This window comes from Chelon labrosus (genome assembly GCF_963514085.1).
Source record: "Chelon labrosus genome assembly, chromosome: 17".
Lineage (NCBI taxonomy): Eukaryota > Metazoa > Chordata > Actinopteri > Mugiliformes > Mugilidae > Chelon > Chelon labrosus.
The window spans coordinates 5,473,151-5,497,610 of NC_140350.1; the positions used below are offsets into that span (position 1 = coordinate 5,473,151).

Genomic DNA, 24,460 nt, shown 5'->3' on the forward strand with positions numbered 1-24,460 from the left:
TGCTAATTAAGTTGCACCATGACAGTGGGAAAGTGTCAGGAGTCTTATTGTTATTCTAAGCAAAGAAAAGCGTTCTCAGAATTATATTGTGGCGAGACTGAAGGTTTTTAAGGGGACAGTGCATGGCACTCTAAAACAGCACCCTCATACGATCAATACATTAAGCTCTGCTCGCTGAGAGATGGAAAAGCAACTTCATCACAGGCACAGAATTGACTAAATAAGGACTGCAAGGCTCCAATCAGCAAAAGCACTGTCAAACAAAGGCTGTGTAGTAGCGATCTCAGTGGATGAGTAGCACCTCTAAACCACTTAGCGGGAGGAGAAACGAGGCCAAACACTTGGGCAGGGCTCGACATATCGGCATTTCACAGTGGATGATCGGGGGGGAAAAAAGTCCTTTTTACTGATGAATCCACACTAGAGATGTATGGCAGTAAGAGAAGAGTGTGTGTAAGAAGACAAGCATTTAAACAAAAGTAAAAGGTGCTGGGTGTTTTGCTATCTACACTGAACGAACTCCACCCTTAATAACAAGTATTAGCACTGCATTCTTCACAGACATGCTACACCCTCTGATTTGCATCTCTGTGGAGATGTGGATTCATAGTGCAGCAGGATAATGAAACACCTCAAAGCTTCACACAAACTACTTGACGTGATGTTATTGGTTGTAATGAGAATATCCATCCATCCATTTTCTATTACCACGTATCCTAGAGGTTACAGGAGGGGATGGCGTCTGTCCCAGCTGATCACCAGGGTCTATCACAGGGCCAACACAAAGAAACAAACAATCGTTCACGCTTGCATGGGCACCTACGGCCAATTTCGAATCACCTATTAACCTAACGTTGATGTTTTTGGGATGTGGGTTAGTGAGGAAGCCAGAGCACATGGCGAAAACCCACGCAGGCACAGTGAGAACATGCAAACTCCGCACAGAAAGGCTAGAACCCAGAACCTCCTTGCTGTGAGGTGACAGTATAAATGAAATTTCCTAGTGTAGCAATTGGGGCTTGTACCGATTAGTCAGCTAGTCGACTTTACTGCTGTGCCCTGCGCTTTAAGCATGAAGTCGACTAGTTGCTGATCACATGACAACAACACAGACGCCTCCAAGAAGACAGGTGAGGAGCCAAGTGGGTCTTTGCAGTGCAGTGTGTGGAAATACTTCACTAAAGATGAATCCCATTCTACTCTGACATGCAGAATGTACTACTGCAGTGCACACTCATCTGAAACGGCATCCGCTAATGCTAACAGAGGAACAGTCCAAATCCTCTTAACAGCAGTAACAGAAAGGAGGAGGCTGCAAATCAACAATTTGGTGGTTAATTTCATTGTCTAAAGTTATTAGACCTTTAGCTGCTATATGCAGAAAAGAAATCGGAGATATACTGCTTTTTTTAATCCCGGCTTTCTTTGCAGAGCGAGAGCCACAAATCAGAAGAGTCAGACTGATGGTGTTTATCGTGTTGACGTGGGCTACGGCCAACAGCAGGCCGACAGTAGGCCGTGTTCAAGCTTCAGTTACCTTGCAGAAAAGCCCCCATAGCTTCTTTTGTGTGGAACATTACAATATCTATTCAGGTCAAGAACATAGATTTCATTGTTGCAAAGCATTACTTTCTACTGTGTTTTTTATGTGTGTTTGCAGACATTATTCATGTTATTTTTCTTGCATGCTCTTTTCCTGCGGTGACATGTCAAAACGTCTTGGGTGAAAGTCCCACTGGTACTTTTACTAACGATCCTGCACGATAGGCACTGTCACATGTGATTTCAGTGACTTTGGCTCATTAGTGCTCAGGTCATGTTGAAAGCAGGTACGTGAGGTCACAGGAGAAGGAGAATGATGTCTTTTGTTCTGCACAAGCCTGCAGAACAACCCAAACGAGGATGAAGGTGATCTTAATCCCCACTTAAACCCAAATAATTCAAATCACCTGTGTGGCTTCCGTCTGTGTGGCCTACTTCCTGACATTTTCTGCAGCAGACATTTTGACTTTTAACAGCAGCAGAACAAGCATTGGTTGAATTAATGAATCAGTTCCATTTAACATCAAAACATTGTATTCTGATTGATATTCTGGACGCATAGGTGTTTTGTTTGGTAATTTCCAGTTCAAATCCCGTCTCAATGACTGCAATTAGATTGAAGAAACATTGTCCGTGAGAACGTAGCCGTTAATGCACCTGTGCTTTTACACAGTGCTTGCTACAATAACATGTCAAAATGGTGTGCTACAGAATCTAAATCAGAAAGGATAAATCAATTAATTGATTAGTTGAATGACAGAAGATGAACTGCAAGAAATTGTCAAGCACGCTGCATTCATGGGTTTATGTGATTGCAAATGTAATATTCTTTTGTCCAGAGTGTCGCCTTGAGCATAACAAATATGTATAAGAATATCTGTTTATTGGGCTCAGAGAAAATGTGTTTTGAAACGATTTTGTGACATTTAATTTAATACTGAAGGGCTAATCAACAATATAAACATAGCAATCATCTCAACAAATAATTGCAGCCCTAACTGAATCTAAATAAGTAAAGTGGCGTACTGTCTCCAAGATGAAATTGAAACTGTCACATAACTGTTATCTGCACATTGCCTGTATTCAAACTGCAGTCCATGTAAAACTGCTACTAAGCTTCAAGTTTTGTATAATATGAATGACTTTCTTGAAACCTTCCATTTCATTTTTTTTTTTTTTTTTTTGGAATAATAAAATGAAAATGTCATAATACACACTAAGAATACCCTGATGTAAGCACAGAAAGGACAAAATCAGCCGAAAGCATTCTCCGCTCCTGTCTGCAGTCTATCTCTCTTTCCCTTCAAAAGTAATGATCACAGCAAGAGAGGAGAAGCTCCTCAAATTGGCTGTCTAACAGTGCGTTCTGTTGGGAAGAATACCGCGCTACACAGACTGAGCAGTCTTTCTATTGATGCATGGTGGTGCACTGTAGCGCGGAGACATCTGCTTGTTGGTGGGGTAATTGTTTAGTCTCTCCATAGCCGGCAGTGACCTGAATTACTCTGTAATCTCTGAGTCTGAATTTAAAAGCCACTTTCTTCTTTGTAGGAAAAATCGTCCTCGTTGTCTGCTATTGACGTGTGTATGTTTCTTGGCAAAAACTGTTCGGAGCAAATAAGGTGAGGATGGACCTTTGGGAAATGCAGAATTATAGGAAGGGGCAAAAAACACAAACATCTGAATGTTTTGTAGTCATCTGCAAATAAAAAAAAAAAAAAATGTTTTATGATATAATTAATAAAAAATTATATTACTTAACTAATACAAATGCAAATATCCCCCCGCCAAAAAGAAATGTTTTTGGGAATTCCACAATTTCAAACTCTTTGTGTAAATGGTCACACAGTCCATCAAACGAGATGAATTAAAAGCTACAACCTGGCAACCCAAAATTTTCTTATTAAGACTGAGTACAAATCTATTGAGCAATTTTCTCTACCGTTAATAATACATAATCGAGGGTGTCGTTTTAGAAAGTGGTAACATAGTTTTTGAGGCAATTAGAGAACATCTAGTAGTCTATCACATTATCATATGTTGCTGCCAGTTTCCTTCTGTGGACTGCATGCATGATAAGACTGTTTAGAGTTGATGCCATGGCAACAACATGCCAGAATGTCACTCTTGTTGCACACCAGGCAAGAACTCGGCATTGATGATTCCAATGTGCCAGCTATCAGTGACAGTCATTACTCTCCCCTGTCCCTTTTTCCTCTGACATTGACGGCGAGTTTCAGAAGCAAACACCAGTAAAGTCTGGTTGTGCTGCTTTTTTTTGAGGGGCCTGTTTCACATAAACAAGTGAGGCTACTTTATAGACACAATGTGATTTTTATGTTAGTGATAATACTTGTGTAGTATTTGTGTGACGATCATTATACTGGCTTTGGAGCAGTTTCTGTAAAAACCTAATTGAGGTTTTCTTCTTTCCAGTGACAGCCGTGGCCAGAGGCACAAATGTTTGGTCCCATTCTTGTGAACGCTACATCCATTGTTTCATCCAGAAGAATGAAACGATTCAAATTTGGGGGTCAAAGGTCAAAGGTTAATGTCTATTTATGGCCTACACCCTGCATGTCATATTCTAATTATGACAAACAATCACACAAATGTCTAATACAATACAACCATGAAAGGATTTTATACATGTTCTGTCCAAAATGTCAAAGGTAAATGTGACTGTGATATCCTAACGTTCCGTCTTCATTGCATACAGTAATATGAGTCTGGACAACCTTAGAAGTAAAATGCAGTTTCGCTGGTTGGCACAGACATACAACCGTGAGTCTCATTCAATCATTCATTCATTTTTGTGTAACCTGGAGGCAAGAGAACAGTGGTCCAGTGGAGTTCTTCAATAATTAACCATGAACATGAAGTTGAAATCGAATCGATTTTTCGCAGATTGTTGAATTAGTTATTTGTGATGAAAATTCATGTTCACAGATGAATTACCCAAACGTATCCAAATTGGATTTTATTCTGGTGAGGCTATTACTTTTATTTATGACGTGTAAGTGTACAGTATGCACACCAGACCAAATTCTTATTCATAACCTATCCCTTTTCATAAACCTGGACATTTATACTGTTTGTAACAAATCACAAACTATTTGATATCTGTGTTTATATTCGCCTGTCATTGCAGTAATACAATGGGAACGCACAGGTGGTATGTGTACACAATGCGGCAAGACTAATGAGCGAATAGTTGTTGTTTTGCTCCCAGCCACAGCAGTCAAAGGTGTGTCGGTTTGCTGCTGGCTCTTCGTACCAGGTGGTGCGAAACATCTGCGGCATTTCGCAAAGGGTTAAACCAAATGCAGAATAATTAGTTGCGCTCAGGACATGCTACATGGCAGGCGTTTTAGCATTTAAGCGGAATGCACAACACTGTTTCCAACTAAAACCGCTTAAGTGTTAAAAGCTTGAGAATATAGGCTAACCTATTCTGATCCTACAGTTTTAAAGCTGAAAAGTAGTTAAAGACAAAGGGATTGGTATTCTACTTTTTGCCCTTGAGGGAGGGTGAGAGAGAGGCAGATAGTGTGTGTGTGTGTGTGTGTGTGTGAGAGAGAGAGAGAGAAGAGTGACAGAGAGAAGATAATCTCTTTTGTATTTTTGATCCCTAAATGTGGTGGTTGTGTCCCCTTATCCCAGCTACTTAGTTTCTGCAGTGCGTAAGTGATGCCATGCACTTAGGCCGTGAAAAGCAGGTCAATATGACCACTGAGAGAAAACCACATGTGCATCGCATGGATAGCCTTGGGATTATTCCTCACAAAATGTCTTAATTCCTCTGTTCACTAATGATCCAGGGAGAATGCCCTCTAATCTCCATTCCATTAATTAAAAAGAGCATGAGCCCATGGAAAACCTCACCATCTGCTGCAGTTTCATTCCTGCAGACAGATTGTGTTTTCAGCTTTAAACCAGGGGAACTGGGGTTTTTCAGAGCAAACGGGTGGAGCACGCTCATTGAGGTGGATGGTAAACAGATACAACGGCTCTATTTGAATATTAATGCGGTGAAATACGCTGGAAGAAAAATCAGCTTTAAACTGGTGCAATCGCTGCCAAAATGCGTTGCTGATGCCAGTGATTTTGAGCTACTTCCTGTGGGCAATTTTAAAAGAGATGCTACAACTTTGATGTGTACAGTCAATATAAAATGTCCCTTTAGAGACTTCACAGTTGTTTCATGTTTATAGTAACTAATAATAAATCCCTTCCTCTTTTCTCTATAAAGGTTTAAATGAAAGTCTATCTCCTTCTAGCATTTCCATTCAGATTTCCAGTTTGCTGTGGCAATACGTTTACTGAAATTACTAATAGAATAATATTACTGCTCTGACTCGGACTAGCAATATTGCACACAGTATTTTTACAATAATAGCAGATTAAGAATGAGCCTGGTTGTCTATAACTTTTTCATTTTTACCAGTTGTGTGAGTTTGAGTGAATATATGGTGCGGAAAGATGTGCTTATATAGGAGTGTCCTCCACTGCATGAGTTCAGAATGATGATACACTCTTATATGAAATTGAATGTAGTACTTTTGACCTGCGGTCACAGTCCAGAGACCGTGACATGAATTTGATCGGGCTAGTAGGCAGGAAAGATTATCCGAGCAGATGTTGTTTCCCCTCTATCGGAACAGTGTACGGCCAATAATAAACACGCGCACACGCAGACACACAGGACGCACTCTAATCAGAGATAGGCTAGTAGCCCTTGCACATCCCATTCTCCCTCCTCTCCTTTCTCTCAGTCAGACAGTGGCTGCTCCAGTCCCACCAATGTCAAGTTTTTGCCAGTCTGTATTTTTCGCAATTTTGATGTGATCATACTGCACTTTAGCTGTAAGGCGCGTACTTGCTTCAGTTTCCAAATGGACACGCAAGGAGAGAAGAGAAGACTGCGTGGGAAATGGCATGCGGTGTACCGTTTTGCGCTGTTCACTTGTTTCTTGGACGCAGCCTGGGCACAGATACGCTACTCAATCCCAGAGGAACTGGAGCATGGAGCTTTTGTTGGCAACATTGCAGAGGACCTGGGCTTGGACTTGGACAAGCTCTCTGCGCGCAGATTCCGGATAGTCTCGGGTGCCAAGAAGCAATATGTTGAGGTAAATTTAGAAAATGGAGTTTTATTTGTGAATGAGAGAATTGACAGGGAAGAACTGTGCGAGCAGAGTTTGTCCTGTTCATTTCACTTGCAAGTGGTCATAGAAAACCCACTGGAGCTGTACAGGGTAGAGATGGAAATATTAGACGTGAATGATAACTCCCCTAGTTTCCCTTGGACCGAGTTTAATCTGGACATATCTGAGTCCGCTGCGCCAGGATCCCGCTTTCCACTTGAGAGCGCACAGGACTTGGACGTCGGTGCCAACTCGCTCCGCACCTATTTGCTGAGCGTAAACGAGCATTTCTTTCTGGATATACAGACGCGCAGCGATGGCAGCAAATTTGCAGAGCTGGTCCTCCAAACCCCGTTGGACAGAGAGCAGCAGAGTACACATCAGATGGTGCTAACGGCGGTAGATGGAGGCGCGCCGGAGAGATCAGGCACTGCGCAAATTGATATCACAGTTTTGGATGCAAATGATAACGCGCCCGTGTTTGATCAGTCGTTTTACAGAGTGAGGCTCCCTGAAAACGCACCAAAGGGCACAGTTGTCATCAAACTCAACGCGTCCGATTTAGACGAGGGTCCCAATGCTGATATCACATACTCGTTCAGTGGCCACGCTCCCATCAAAGTGCGCCAGCTTTTCAGCGTAGACCCGCACACTGGAGAAATCAAAGTCAAAGGGGTGATAGATTACGAAAAAGCCAGGATGCATGAAATATATGTCCAGGCTAAAGATAAGGGCCCGTCTGCTGTGGCAGTTCACTGCAAAGTTCTGGTGAACGTTTTGGATAAAAACGACAACCTTCCAGAGGTCATCTTGACATCAGTGTCCACACCTGTGCAGGAGGACGCGCCCCCGGGGACGGTGATAGCTGTCATCAGCGTAATGGACAAAGACTCGAGTGAAAACGGGAACGTGGACTGTGAGATCCCCCACCATGTCCCGTTTCAGCTCCATTCATCCTTTAAGAACTACTATACTTTAGTAACTTGTGATTTTCTGGATCGCGAGGCCGTGGCAGAGTACAATATCACGCTGACAGCTCGAGATATGGGCTCTCCACCTTTATTCACGAGGAAAACTATCTTAGTCCAAGTGTCTGACGTGAATGACAACGCGCCCCACTTCAAACAGCCCTCATATACTGTGTATTTGACCGAGAATAACGCGCCGGGAGCATCAATTTGCTCGGTGACTGCGCTGGATCCAGATTCAGGTCAAAACGCATACCTCTCCTATTCTATACTAGAAGGTGACATACAGGGAATGCCTGTGTCCACTTATGTGTCCATAAACTCAGACAACGGGAACATTTACGCGCTGCGATCCTTTGATCACGAACAACTTAAAAACTTTCAGATCATAGTTCAAGCTCAGGATGCGGGGTTTCCGCCTCTGAGCAGCAACGTCTCTGTGAACATCTTTATCTTGGACCAAAACGACAATGCGCCGGTGATAGTGTCACCCGTTTCGCATAATGGCACGGCACCCAGCGAGGCAGTGCCCAGATCCGTTGACGCCGGTTACCTTGTCACCAAAATAGGCGCAGTGGACCCAGACGCGGGTCAAAACTCGCGACTTTTTTATCAGCTGCTCCAAGCGACAGACCCGAGCTTGTTCAGCATTGCCCTGTACACGGGCGAAATCAGGACGATACGCCAGTTAGCGGAGAAGGACGCCACTAGGCACAGACTGGTCATTCTGGTGAAGGACAATGGTCAGCCACCCCTCTCGGCCACAGTTTCCATCATCTTGTCAGTGGTTGACAGCTTGCCAGATTCGCAGCCCGATTTGGGTGACCTGTCACTAAGCCCGCATCACAGCTCCAACTTCACCCTGTACTTAATCGTGTCTCTGGGCGCAGTTTCCTTCACATTTCTGGTGGCTATCATCGTCCTCGTCGCAGTGCGGAGACTGAAGGGCAGAGCGTCCAACAAAGAGTCCAACTTCCCCTCCGTCAGTCGCTCCTGCTGCTGCTGCTGCTCCCGCTCAGAAATATCCCCCACCACGGAGGTGTTCAAAAAGTCCAACTTAAACGTCCGGATGTCCACGGGCGCGTCCGGCTGCGCGGAGACGAACAGCAACGGCGCGCTCCCTCAGGTGTACTGCTACAAAATGTGCCTGACGCCAGAGTCATCCAAAAGCGACTTCATGTTCCTCAAACCGTGCAGCCCGGTAATGTCAGTTCAACAGAACAACGCCAAGAGCACAGATTACCTGACTTCAGGCTGGAGCGCGCTGGACCGCAATGAGCTGTCCAACAACAGAGCAGCAACCCCAAACGAGGTAATGTAGTGAAATGTCACGAATCAACAAAAAGGGGGGATTATTTCTCTTATCTGCCACTTTTAAGAATTGTATGCACACCTCAGGACTGTGTCCACTCAGCCATGTCTCTAAGAAGCTCTCCAGCTGCCTCACTTTAAGTTAAAGTTGACAGAAAGTTGGATTACAGAGGCAAACAACTGCTTTGCATGAAGGTTAAGCTGTGAAATAATGGTCAGATGAATTTCACATATATTTTATATGCTTATTTTAACCATTGCTGGTAATTTTTTTTAGAATATAAAAGAAACTCAGGTTCTGTTTTTACATAGAATTGAATGGAAAATGCCGCCTCATCCAACTCACACAATACACCCTGCAGTCTGGGAAGTTATAGTGTGGCAAAGTGTGCGACACAGGCACAAAAGGGGATGCAAGGATAAAAGAGAAAGTAATTTTTATCAGAGGCTGTCTCTTGCTTGACGTGGACGCTGCCTCCGCTCTATTTGTGCTCCTGTCAACAGCATCGCCATCTCCATCAGCATTAAACCTCACATTATCCACATAAGCAGCTTAGACGAGCAGTTTTTAGGTGATGTATCTTCCCAGTTGTGGCACACAGTGTTGCAGTTGGTGCCGGTTATTTGTCCGTTTTTGAACAAGAAAGACAAAGATTTTTTTGAAATCATGTAACACCTCTTCTCCAGTTTCTGTCTTATTACCTCTATTGAAAATATGCACTGTTTGCAATTAGCATGTCACTAGAGAGAAATGCAGTGCCAGGGTTCTGATGATGTGGTCTTCTTTGATTCTGTGCAGATTAAGTACTCAAACAAGGACTGGACGTGGACCAAGAACCAACGCAACTCAGCATATAAGAGGTGAATACGCGGCTCAACCACTCACTGACACATATAGTAACACCTGTAAATGGAAATTCACATTCTAGCTGCTTCTGTGTGTCCTCAGGTATAGTTCCGCGAATATGGAAGGCACGCTTTCACGTCCACAAAAATATGACAGCGACGGCTTTTCTTGCTCTGTGGCGCCGCAGTACTGGACCTGGGGAAACCACATGAAAGGTGGGTGGCAGCTGTGCAATTCTGGCCCATCATTGCTCACATGGAAGATGATGGTGGCGTGGGTGCGGGTTCTCTCTGCGTCTACGCCTGAGGATTTAGTCTGAGCTATAAAAGGGTAAACCAAAAAGATAATACCACTCCCCAAAACTGGAGGGGGATTTTAATGCATCAACAGGAGGATTATTTAAGAAGTGTTGAATTAAGAAGATGGCTTTAAACCACCTCATTCAGATCAAGTGTACCGTATTTAAATATGAGGCCACTGCTGAAATAATCTCCAGATACAAACTGTAATTTATGCGCATTTTTACAGATTGCAAGTTATCTCTTCAAGAGGCGGCGGTTCCTAACTACTCGTGGACGCCAAAGTACACTCAGCCTCACTCTGAAGCACCAGACTACCAGCACAATGTCTACATCCCCGGCACCACGTCGGGCTACAGCACTCTGAAGCTGGCACCCAGAGGAGAATTGGATATGTACAACACTTTCTCTACTTTCGGGAAGAAAAAGAGATTCATCTCAAACTATGAACAATCCTTTGACGACGGCATCATAAGCAATTCTATCTTTAAGTAACTCTTTGTATTCTTCTGTGTGCTGGAAAAGCGAGGACAGTACTCAAAAGTTGTTTGTGTTCTGGTAACTTTTTTCTGTAGCTGCACCTTTTAAGTCTCGTAGGGACAGCTGTAGCGAGCGCGCTGCTGCTGCTTGTCAGAGCTGTGAACTAACTAACCGTGCTAGCAATAAACTTTACACTTCATAGCCTTCAGAATAGAGGTTTCTATCAATAGCTGACACGTGTATCTTTTTATAAAAAGTAAAAGCAACTTTTTTTTGCTCAACGACAAAGCCCCTCTGCTGGCGTTGTTGCTCACAAGTAGACCTTGGCTGGATAGTCAAGCCGTGTTCTCTTGAAGCCTTCCAATCAGTTTGACTCCAATCACGCCGAGTGCATTTGCTGCAGAGATAGGTCACATTTAATAATAGGTCTGCAATACAGACGTAATGCACGAGCAGCGCAAAAGGGAGACGTCACGCCAGCAGCACATATTCATTTAATACAAAGCAAATGTGTCTGACTTAAAAAAATAACAAAAAAACAATACCATTAAACTAATGAGCGCAACAAGGCAAAATGGGCATCCTGCTCCACTGATGGATAGAGTTATACAGCATCATACAGCAGGATCGACCTCTTTGTCTTGTGCAGTAGACCATCATACTGACTCATCACATTAAAGTGTTGATGATATTATGAAGGGCAATGACATAGGTGAAGTGTATAGTTTCCGCAAATGACACACGCCTCTGAGAGAGAGAGAGAGAATAAAGACATAACTGGTTACATACATTCCAGATTTGTATTTTTCATTAGGTTTGTGATCTGTATATTGACAGAGGCTAGTTACGCATAGCAGATCATTCTGTATATAGTGTATGTACAGTATATATTGATATCAATAAATCTGCCCTCAACTATGAAACTGGATTTGTTTTTGTTGCTCTTTCTGACTGTTTCTAACTAAACGCATCCATATTTAAGGTAAGGTAACAGGAAAAAGTCTGTTTTAGCAAGCGTAAAGTCTGACAGAATTTTTCAGAGTTTGCACAGATCCCAGATGATCGCGTGGTACTGAAAGCATTGAATGAAAATGTGGCAGGGGCCCAGGAGGGTAGGCAGTGTTGCTGCAGGGTTTTAAGATTAAATATAAAAGAGCTCCACACAAATTCAGAGATTATTTGCCCCGCTGCTGGCATTGTGATTGGGCTCCAGAGGGGCCTGAGATAAGTCATTGACTAATATTTCTGGGGGGTAAAAGTACGGTACGTATACCTGCAGAATACAGCTATTTCCTCCTGTTAAAAACAGAAGTCAACTTGCAAGGGCCCATTTGTGGCTATCTGTGCATATGTAGGTGGTGTGTGTGGGGGGGGAAAAAAAAAAGCAGTTGTGCTGTGACGTGCGGCTGTGAATGTCTTTTAACCTTTCTCTTGACATTCTGGTCAGTAAACCCAGGATTTTAAACTACAGCTGCGAAGATTATCCCCTTGATCCACCGCCTCCGACTGAGCTATTGCGGACCAGTGGGTTAATCTTGGGCTTGGGCCTGACCAGAAACCTTACTGCCTCAGTGAACTGCTTCATGTAGGAGAAGCTGAGTGCCAAGGGCCAGATTCAGATTTATTTTGGACTGAAAATCGAGTCAAATGGGTAGAACCTGAGAAAAACAAATACGAGCATAGATCTGGATAGGCCCACACCTAAATCCTGCCAATAATCACAGATAATCAAGCCAAGATGTAACTTTGACTGTGTCACAACCAGTACCAAGAACAGACAGATTTAGCAGTAATTATATGTCAGATGTGCTATAAACAGGGACAGATAGCATATGCCCAGCCTCTGTGCCAATTACAGTCTATTCTGAGCCTAATCTGTGTTGATTTATTTCCCTTTATCTCCCTCAGTTCTCTCCCACCAATACATAGCATCCACAACTCCGGATGAGTGCTGGAGCTTACCTTCCATCCCCACTAGAGGACAGAATTCCCTCACACGTTCCCTGTCTGAAGAGCCCAACCATCCATATGCAAGACTTACACTATATTACCAAAAGTATTCGCTCACCTGCCTTTACTCATTCTATGAACTGAAGTGCCATCCCATTCCTAACTCATAGAATTCAATATGATGTCGGTCCACCTTTTGCAGCTATTACAGCTTCAACTCTTCTGGGAAGACTGTCCACAAGGTTGAGGAGAGTGTTTATAGGAATTTTTGACCATTCTTCCAAAAGCGCATTGGTGAGGTCACACACTGATGTTGGTCGAGAAGGCCTGGCTCTCAGTCTCCGCTCTAATTCATCCCAAAGGTGTTCTATCGGGTTCAGGTCAGGACTCTGTGCAGGCCAGTCAAGTTCATCCACACCAGACTCTGTCATCCACGTCTTTATGGACCTTGCTTTGTGCACTGGTGCACAGTCATGTTGGAAGAGGAAGGGGCCCGCTCCAAACTGTTCCCACAAGGTTGGGAGCATGGAATTGTCCAAAATGTTTTGGTATCCTGAAGCATTCAATGTTCCTTTCACTGGAACTAAGGGGCCAAGCCCAGCTCCTGAAAAACAACCCCATACCATAATTCCTCCTCCACCAAATTTCACAGTTGGCACAATGCAATCTGAAATGTACCGTTCTCCTGGCAACCTCCAAACCCAGACTCGTCCATCAGATTGCCAGATGGAAAAGCGTGATTCATCACTCCAGAGAACGCGTCTCCACTGCTCTAGAGTCTAGAGGCCAGTGGCGGCGTGCTTTACACCATTGCATCCGACGCCTTGCATTGCACTTGGTGATGTGTGGCTTGGCTGCAGCTGCTCGGCCATGGAAACCCATTCCATGAAGCTCTCTGCGTACTGTACTTGGGCTAATCTGAAGGTCACATGAAGTTTGTAGCTCTGTAGCAATTGACTGTGCAGAAAGTCGGCGACCTCTTTGCACTATGCGCTTCAGCATCCGCTGACCCCTCTCCGTCACTTTACGTGGCCTACCACTTCGTGGCTGAGTTGCTGTTTTTCCCAAACGCTTCCATTTTGTTATAATAGAGCTGACAGTTGACTGTGGAATATTTAGGAGCGAGGAAATTTCACGACTGGATTTGTTGCACAAGTGGCATCCTATGACAGTTCCACGCTGGAATTCACTGAGCTCCTGAGAGCGGCCCATTCTTTCACAAATGTCTTGTTTCACAGTCTGCATGCCTGAGTGCTTGAATTTATACACCTGGGGCCAGGCCAAGTGATTAGAACACCTGATTCTGATCATTTGAATGGGTGAGCGAATACTTTTGGTAATATAGTGTATATGTTGGTCTTACAAAGAGGCAGGCAATATACTTTTTTAAAAAAAACTTTTTTTTGGTAGGGAAGTGTTCAATTGCAGGTCTTCTTGTCCTCCTCTTTCTTCTCCACATCATCTCTCATTTTCAGCCTATTCCCAGCCTCCGTCTTTGTTTTGCTTTCCTCCTTCTCATTTTCACCTGTCTGTGAAAGGCAAAACACACACGCACACAAAAAAAGGTGTTATTCCGACAACTTATTGTTCTAAATTAAAATAATCAGCCGAGGTGTCGCACCTGAAGCTCACAGCTGTGTTTCTCAGTTTGTCTAGACTGGCAATCACTTTGGTAATTGATGTTAAAGAGAATGTCAACACAGCACCACTGACAGATCTCAAACGCAACACAGGAGAAATAACAGAGGATCCAGACTGGTTCTTTTGTATGGCTGAAGTAATATATAAAAGGTTTCCATGCCATATAAAATCCCCCTTCTTGTTCCTTAACGAGTGTTTAATCTTCTCTAATTCCAGATATTTCATTACCACTTTATTTCCGTGTGTTAACTCAGTTTTCTTTCTCAAAACTTAGTATGTTAAGTCTTTGAGCCAGATGGCTGGCAAATGATACCATACTCTGTTCAGCTCTGTTTTGTATTATAGAGTCTGTATCTAAATCAATAAGTTTATGAAAACATAGTAATAACACTTTTAACAGTGTCAGGCTTTTAAAATAATGTTTTATGCGCCACTGAGATATACCTCGTTCCAGTTAAGTGCGTTGCTGCCGGCCATTAGGATAAAACCAGCGGCGGGGCTGGGTGTCTTGAAATGCAGGCTCCAATTAAATATTTTCAAATCTCAGCGTTCCTGCAAGCTACATTTGCTCGAAGCCAATAAACCATGCAATTTGGAGATATGCTTCTAAAAGCCTTCTTACGAGACTGCCCCCCCCCCAATAACACTTTCAGGGGAAAAATGTGTGAGTGATCAATCCATATCTGCATCCTTGTGTTTTTAGGTCAGATCAAAATCGAATTTATTTTACTTTCCAGCACTATTACTTAAATGCAAACCAAGTTTGAACACAGACGTGACACAAGGGGAATGTTCATACTACAAATTGTTTGATCAATTGAAAGTAATCTTTCAAATGCACGAGAAATATCATGGCACGTGTACTTCTAGTGTGTGGTGAATGCAGTGTAGAGCATCATGCAACTCTCTGAGCTGTCACTGGATGGCGCAAAAGGAGAGGAAAGATTGAGCATCATCCTCCTCTTGTCAGCTGTCAAAGCAGTAGATAATCCCAATAGTTTGCAGGGAAAGCAGATACACCAATCAGGCATAACAGTAACCTTCCTAATATTGTGTAGGTCTCCCTTGTGCCTCCAAAACAGTTGTGACTCATCAGAGAATGGACATGGGCCTTCTGAGGGTGTCCTGTGGTGTCTGGCAAAAGAATGTTGTTAGTGGGGGCCTTTGGCTCCTATGGGTTGAGGGAAGGGGACTCTGTGGATCATCCCACGGATACTTGATCAGTTTGGGATCTAGTGAATTTGGAGGCCAGGACAACACCTTGTGCTGTTTTTCATATATTTTTTTAGTTGTTCCTAAAGTGTTTTTGTGTGTATGCCTGTGTCAGGCTGCATCCTGCTGGGGATGGCTGCTGCCATCAAGGAGTGTCATTGCTGTGGGGTGGGGGTCCCTTGTCTGTTCTAGGTGGGTGGTACATGTCTAAGTAACATCCACATGAATGCCAGGTCCAAAAGTTTCCCAGCAGAACATTGAATTGTCTCAAGATGGTCAATGTTATTTACTTCTCCTGTCAGTGTTCTATATCTATATCGGCAATCAATACTGATGACAAGGAGTATATATTGCATGCACTGTGATATAAGACACAATGGCTCAGTAAGGCAAAGATTATTTAGAAGAGGACACCTTGGAAAAAGTAATAAAGTCAAATTGCTCAAATTGATGTGGGTCCGTGATGATTCAGGCTGCCTGGGGCCCAGGGGACTAAAAATATATAAAAGACACTTGATTCCTTCAACCGGCCCCATCAGCAGGGAACAGTAGTGGATGACCGGTAAAACTGACACACTGCCTATTAGCAACATTTAACATTTTATAGACTATATCAGATACAAAACTTTTGTATTAAAAAGATTTTACTTTCCAGCTTTTATAAGACTTTAGTGAAAAACTTTCTCAAATCCCTAGACGGAGATTTCCACTGGGCATTCCTCTGATGGTTAACAGCTACTGCAAACGTAGCTTTATCTCCTCCCTTGTCTCTGTAGCATAGATTCAGCCTTTGAATGAAGAACTGTCTCAAGCTGCCTTCTGCAGATCCCTTTGTTCTGTGTTCAGTTTTCTATCTTGTCTTGGCATTCTGTAATCACAGAGATTACAGGATCACAGAACGCCAAAAGACTACACCACAGCGTTGATTTTGAAACTGTTACATTTAGTGACAAATATGTTGCTAAGAACTATCCATCTGGCAACATTTTATACAGCTTTGGACAGGTCCGTGGTACACCAACAACAACAACTTCTGCGTTCATCTTGTTCATCGTGATGCACAGTAACCTAGAAAACATTTCTCCTAGACACAGTCCTTGGAAAAGCAGCAACAATAAAAAACAGTGAAATGTTTCTTTTTCATTACTCGAATGTGAGGAGCTGAAGATTTATTTTACTTAAGCCCATTCATGTTTGCCAACAGGAAGTAAGCCCGCGCAGCAGGGGGGAGTCTTGTCGAGCATGCTCTTGGCAGGCTTGAATGAGGAGGATGCTATGGGCCCACAACTGTGGAAGTGTGTGGGACATTCAAGTGCCTCGTAAAGATTTTTTTTCTCTCTCTAACCAGTATCTGCCTTTCCCTAATACTCTGAATGGGGCACGAGTCGAATTATTTTATACAATAAAAAGTCACCTAATTCTGCAGTTCAGCATGTTAGATATAGGAGCACTCCAAATGGCATTACAACTACATTATTCCTTTAAAAATACTTTATCATGTTTTGCTCCAGATTGTCACATATAGCATTTCATCTTGATTTACACCTCTTCCGTTGGCACACAGAGCACATTTTATCATGTTTACCATGGGGTCACGTTAAAGGTCGCATTCGCAGTTGTGGCAGCATCCTGATCCCGAGTCAGCCATTGCTGTGAATTTAGATGCTAGACTGAAATCTTTTCAGTCATGTTATTATCTTGTGATAGTCTCTTGCAAGTGTGACAGTCAAATATCAGTTCAAATATTTTCACGGTTTTCTGGTATGAAAAATTCTTTTTTGATATGTGTGGTTTAGGGCATGCTCTGTATGGCCGTTTGCTCATCTGTGGCATTTATCAATATGCGTTCTAATCTGTACTTGTGTTCATGTGAAACATCATTAATCGCTGCGCAACTACTGCTCCAGTATAAAGTACTACCTGATCAATCTAAATGCCCGTATGCGTACTTTCCCTGCCAGTTTTCACAAAGCCGCATCGATACGTAACTTGTGTGGACTTGGAGACAGCCAGGTATCCTAGAATGCATTTTAAGGGCCTCATCAAGAACACTGCAGTTGCAATTCCGGAATGATGGCCCTCCGTCCACCTGTCCACCTCTATACTAACTACTGCCCCCTGTAGGTACTGGGAGCTATTACTTCTTGTGTCGGCACAGAAGATACAGTATGTGCCAGCTGGCCCTTCCTGGGTGTGTTCAAGTGCAGCTTTTTGGTCTAAACGAGGTGAAGTTAAAGCTGCTGTCGGTATTTCTTTGCTGTTTTTCTGATGTGTCCAGTCTTAAAGACCCAGCAGGTTTGAACCCAGAACTTAAAGTGAATGTGACATTGCTGCGCCACCATGCCAGGCCACTAAATAAATAATGTTCATAATAACTAAATAAAAATAATCATTTAAACACACCTGAAAACATTACGGGCTAGATCTGGGAACAAAATGAGTACACGACGTTGTAACTATGTGGTGAATAAAAAAAAATAAAACAAAACTTGAATAACTTAAATGCAGCAAATTGTTGTTACTGCAAATTAACCTGGATAATGTGTGTGGTTTTTTTTACACCTCAGAATGTCAGAACTTAAATATAAATTTGATCAGACTTTTCATATGAGGGTCCTTTAACTTCACTGAGGCCACCCCACCAGCCCTCCCAGATGCTGCGCACGCCCCTGCAGAGCGTAACTGAGAAAGCCCACTCCTCCAGCGGCACTGTGCTGCAAATGGCCTGCTGCAGCTGCAACTCGTGGAGGCAAGAATGACACCGGCGCTCCCCGTCACCAAGACAACCTGATCGTAAGGACGGATTTGTTTCATTTCTATCTTTATTAATAGAACGATGGCGCGCGTAATTGCACCTGTACGGGCACGATTAGTCGTGGCTGTTTTCACGTTCACTGCGCTGTGGGGATTTGCGCTCTCCATCAATCGCTACTCTGTACCGGAGGAAATGGAAGAGGGTTCCTTTGTTGCTAATCTGGCCACAGATCTGGGTCTGGACGTCCGCAGTTTGATGGAGCGCAACGCGAAGCTCGATGTCATTCACAGCAAAAATTACCTTGACATCAACAAAGACACGGGGGAGCTGGTCATCCGCGAGAAGATAGACCGGGAGAGCATATGCATGACTAAAACCACCTCGTGCTTTCTGAAAATGGATGTCATCCTCGCGAACCCCGTTCGCATATTTAACATCGAGCTAGAGATCATGGACATCAATGACAACGCGCCTGTGTTTCGGAGAAGGACAATGCACTTGGACATATCTGAGGCAACCCCTCCCGGTGAGAGATTCTCCCTCACAAACGCCGTGGATGCGGATGTGGGAGCGAATTCAATCAAGACCTACTATCTGAGTGAAAGCAAATACTTCAACATCGACATCCAGACCGGCAGCGATGGCTCCAAATACGTAGATTTAGTTCTCCGTGGTAATCTGGACAGAGAGGAGCAGGCAGTTCATAATTTGATTTTAACTGCTGTGGATGGAGGGGTGCCTCCCCGCTCCGGAACAGCCAGCATCATTATTAACGTCCTGGATATCAATGACAACGCCCCCCTGTTCAGTCAGCCGGTGTTTGCAGTCAATTTCTCAGAGAACTCGGCAGTAGCCACAGTGGTTATGACCTTAAACGCAACAGACTTGGATGAAGGCACGAACTCCAAGCTGATGTACTCATACACACTTTACACCTCAGAGAAGACACAAGAGGTCTTCTCCCTTGATCCAAACTCTGGCGAGATCAAGGTGAAGGGGGTGATCGACTATGAGGAGAGTCAAAGTTTTGAGATGCACATACAGGCCCAGGATAGAGGGGCAAACCCTCTGTCGGGACACTGTAAAGTGACGGTGTTCGTCACGGATCTGAATGATAACTACCCAGAGGTGACCATCAAGTCTATGAAAAGTGCACTGACTGAAGATGTCTCTGTAGGGACACTGATTGCAGTGGTCAGCGTCAGCGACAGGGACTCTGGAGCCAACGGGGAAGTTGAGCTCACCTTGAATCGGCAGGAAATCTTACCGTTCCTCCTGAATAAATCCTCAGAGGGATACTTTGAACTGCTGGTGTCAAAGCCGCTGGACAGAGAGATAATAAGCAAGTACGACATCACGTTTAGAGTGACAGACAAAGGCTCGCCACCCTTATCTGAGAACGAGACCATCATTTTAGAGATCCTCGATGTCAATGACAACGCCCCCACATTCCCCCAGTCGTTTTACACAATCCATGTTGTGGAGAACAATCTACCAGGGGCATTATTGACATCTTTAATTGCATATGACCCAGATCTCAATGAGAATCAGTACTTGGTATATTTCATCATGGAGAAGGAAATTGTTAACACATCCATGTCAATGCTGTTCTCCATCAATCCTGAGAACGGCGATCTTTATGCCCTGAAGACCTTTGATTATGAAAGAGAGAGGGAATTCCTTTTCCACATCGAGGCTAGAGACTCTGGCGTTCCTCCGCTGAGCAGCAACGTGACAGTTCATATTATCATCTTGGACCAGAACGACAACACTCCCCTCATAGTGTCACCTTGGCGGGCGCAGGGTTCAGTCGTAGAGGAGGTGATACCGAGGTCCACAGATAAGGGACACCTGATAGCCAAAGTGATCGCAATTGATGCAGATTCCGAACAGAACGCTAGGGTCACGTACCAGCTCCTGCAGATCAGTGACTCAACCCTCTTCAGCCTGGATCAGTACAACGGCGAAATCCGGACAACGAGAATGTTCAGCTACAGAGACCCAAGACAACAGAGACTGGTGATTGTCGCCAAAGACAACGGCCAGCCTGCTCTTTCTGCTACCGTCACCATCAAGATATCAACAGTAGAACACGTCATGTCCTTTTCAGAGACTACCGAGTTGCCACTAGAATATGACGTCTTCACAGACCTAAACCTGTACTTGGTGATCGGTTTAGGAGCGGTGTCCTTCCTGCTACTGATAACCATCTTGGTTATTATTGTGCTCAAGTGTCAAAAACCAAAGCCAAAGGCCATCAAGATGCCCCCAGCCAATAGGAACAGCGTGATCAGCAGGAACAGCGTGATCAGCCAGAGGAGCTCCACCATCGCAGATTCCACCCTGATATCCAGCGATGCCTACTGGTACAGCTTGTTCCTCGCAGAGACCAGGAAGGGAAAAGTGGTCGTCAGACAGCCCATAATTCCCAAAGGAGCCGGTTATTTTGTATCCAGTATACCTAGGAGCATAGGGCCAAGTGAGACCACAGACTCCAGAGCATCCACACTGGAGGTATGTTGAAATTGGAGCCGGGTGTGGTAGAGATTAAGTATCATTAGTCCTGACTGACCGGAACATGCAGTAAATTATTTTGAAGGGCAGCTTCTGATGGAGCTGACTTACTGTATTAAAGTTTCTTATTTTACCATTGGAGAGTTGAAAAATGTTTTGTAGTATTTGTTGTGGATGCAAGTTGATAACCTTATTAATAATATCAGCAGGTTTAGAAAAGTGTCTTTATTACTGCATGCCTCTCCTGAGCATTTTAGTGCATTCTAGTGCATTTTAACATAACATATACATCGATCAGCCACAACATTAAAACCGCTGACAGGTGTAGTAATTAACATTGACCATCTTGTGACAATTCAGTGTTCTGCTGGGAAACTTTTGGATCTGGCATTCATGTGGATGTTACTTAGACATGTACCACCCACCTAGACCAGACCGAGCATCCCCACCCCATAGCAATGACACTCCTTGATGGCAGCAGCCATCCCCAGCAGGATGCAGCCTGACACAGACACACACACAAAAACGCTTTAGGAATAACTCAAAAAACATGAAGAACAGCACAAGGTGTTGACCTGGCCTCCAAATTCACTAGATCCCAAACTGATCAAGTATCTGTGGGATGATCCACAGAGGCCCCTCCCATCAACCCATAGGACCCAAAGGCCCCCACTAACAACAGTCTGTTGCCAGACATCACAGGACACCCTCAGAAGGCCCATGTCCATTCTATGATGAGTCACAACTGTTTTGGAGGCACAAGGGAGACCTACACAATATTAGGAAGGTGGTCCTAATGTTATGCCTGATCGGTGTATGCCAAATTAAAAAGACTGTTTCCCAATATCAGTAAACCATGGTTCCAGTGGATTCTGTTAATAATGTCTAACGTAGAGAAGATTTGGGGTATGTAGTAACAACTTCAATTTTCACATTGAAACAAGATGTCTGACATACATAGTCTTACCTCTCAGAGTTACTGAAGCACTGAATGCACTTATTTGTGTATTGTTTATAGCTTTAGTTGCTTTATTACTTGCTGCTTTTTAGATGGCGTTCTGAATTAGGAATTAGGTTAGACTAAATTGACTAATTGAGAATTTGGAGTTTTTATTTAGAGGGAGGGTTGGATTTCTTTGAAGTGGAGTTGTGTGATGTACTTAATCATAGATGATCCATATTCATAGTTACATACAGTGGATGGTTGTCAGCACGCCCCCAGTTTGGAGAAGCAGACAGGAGTACTGTCAAGGGAGCCAAGCATTGAACTGCTGTGGACAGGGTCAGCAGCAAAAAGTAATTAGCCACCTAAGACTCACCTAAATCTTACTTTGCTGTCGGTCACCATTTAAGCCTATATATATATATATATATATATAAAACTAACTGAGAGGTGCTAAACAAGCATATTCTGCAAGGTCGAATGACTGTTTTTGTCAATAGAGTGTGGTGACTTTGAAGAGAGATCAATATAAGGGCTTCAGTTCCCATCAGAGAAGGCTGCCTGACTGCAAGATAAAGAGGATACAATACACTGTATATTATTAATATTATCTACTATACAGTAACTATAGATAAGTACATAACACAACCACACTTCAATGAAACCCAGCTATCCCCTTAAGAAAATCATCTTAGCACTACTTCTACCACTGTGACTATCACGCATACTTTGAAATGCATTCGGGTTGACACCACTGATGGAAAAAAATCAAAGCAGTTTTTATTATTTAGTTTGAGTCTGTGTAATGTCTGAGGTTCGGAGTGCAGATATCACTCAGGGGGCAGTTCTAGCTTTTTATTCTGTGTACACTTGGTGAAACTGAAATGTGACACAAACGAAAAAGGAACGGGGGGTGAAATGTCATTGAGGATTTTGCTGAGTGTTTTTTTTTTATTATTATTATTATTACTCGTGTCATTATACAGTACAACGTCCATATGCTGACACATATGGAATACGGTGGATCACCTATTTTTGAAGGTCACAGAAAAAGTCAGAAATTAGATCCGTGTCCGGCTGATTCTACTTACCTGTGTATTTCCATAGGATACTGTCTGCACTTTTATTGCGTAATTAGGCCAAACAAATAAAAAAACACTCCATCATCCCCCAGCTCCAAAAAAAAAAAAATGTGCCACTGTTTGATGTCTTATGTAGTATGTAGGTCATGTATTGCAGATGCATAATACCCTAGTAGCAGTAAGAGGGGGAGTACTACAAAGAAACCCAGACATGGAAGGGTTCTCTTCAAGGACAAGAGAAATCGCTGTACTGAAATGCATTATGAATCTCCAGCAGCACTCTGGCGCACAGTAGACTGTCATCTATGTATAACTGATCCAGATGTTGTTTGTTTTTGTACAGCTGGACCTGTATAGTGAACTGAAACAAGTGATCCACTGGAAGTTCAAACAACATGAATATTCATAACGCACATGTGCACATGGAGAGAGAGAGAGAGAGAGAGAGAGAGAGAGATTTTTATGTATGATGTGTGTGAGTTGGAGAGTCTGAGTTTCACACATCACTGAACTTGTCTCTTTTTTCTATTCTTAAGTACTCAAAATGAAAGGAAGTCCATTCTACAACTGGAGGTATGCTGGTTGCTAACTACATTCTGTAGAGCCACTATAGCTGTGTAGACATTTTCTATCCTCTCCTATTTGGTATACGTGTTTGGTTTGGCTCAGAATCTTTGGCTCCGTGGACTGTCACGGTTACCAGTGCAGAGCTCTGCTGTAACACATATTCCTGACTAAATAGAGCAGAATCAAATATTTCCATTTGTCCCCGGTCACACACATGTAACACTCCCAAATACGACGCTCCCGCTTCGATCCGATGCTACCGTGAGCGCTAAAATTTAAATTGGCTGGTCTCTCAGCTTATACTGAGAGCTGAGATTAGAATAAAACTGGCTGCCGGTCAGATATGTGTTGTGCACATCTGGCTGGGTTGGTAGAGATTCAGGACAAAGTGATGGCTCAGATATTAAAAAAACAAAACAAAAAGGGATTAAGGAATGAATTGTCCCAAATAGGTTCTCAGCATAGCATACATGTATCAAATATCCCTTCATCAGTGCTCACAAAGTTGTGGGAAATATTATATAGAGCCTATTTTTTTCACTCTTTGCCAAAGGCAGTATTATGATAGCTGTAACATTGGCCCACCAAAATACCAAATAGCACATTGTGATGCTTGCTTGTGCATGCTTTAATCAAACCTATTATAGCTAATAGCTCTGTCATATTTCATTTCTATTGTGTATGTTTAGTCGGACTTATTTCCATGAATGATAAAATTGCCAAAAAGACAGATTTCAAAGAACCACAAAACATGCACCCAAATATAGAAGCGAGTTATTGATTCACCCCTTCGGTGACATGTGGCGGTAACCAGTCACGATCCACTGTTGCATGAGGACTTTCTATAAGTTTGTAGTGAGGATGGTTTTCTGCTGTGTCTAATTCTGTGTTCTGTCTCTTAGCAGGAGCCCAGAAGAGAACTGCCATGATATAATCATCTCTTCACGGGAGTCTGAAATTCTTCCCTGTGACTCACAAAGAAGATGTAAAGCAGCTGTCCTCCTCCAGTCCCTCTGCTCCAACTCCTCTTTCTCTTCGGTTCCTCCAGTGTCCCACGCTCAGACATCGACCACGGATCACCTCAGCTTTCTACCTTAGTTGTGCTTTTACGCATGAATCTGCATGATTCTACAACAGAGTATTTGGACAACAAGTTGAAATCATTCATGGAAGGATAGCTGGACATTAATGAACAGGGCCTC

General features: G+C 43.3%; 1 protein-coding gene across 1 annotated transcript; it reads left to right on the forward strand.

The window, feature by feature from the left end:
• Positions 1-6,437: 6,437 nt before the first annotated feature.
• LOC311502133 (protocadherin-10-like) lies at positions 6,438-23,256 on the forward strand (the record flags this gene model as incomplete). Its single annotated transcript, XM_084564266.1, has 7 exons — positions 6,438-8,969; positions 9,768-9,829; positions 9,918-10,030; positions 10,344-10,605; positions 12,042-12,118; positions 18,196-20,666; positions 23,228-23,256. 7 exons carry the CDS (start codon positions 6,438-6,440, stop codon positions 23,237-23,239), a joined length of 5,529 nt encoding a protein of 1,842 aa, XP_084420392.1. The 3' UTR covers positions 23,240-23,256.
• Positions 23,257-24,460: the final 1,204 nt, after the last annotated feature.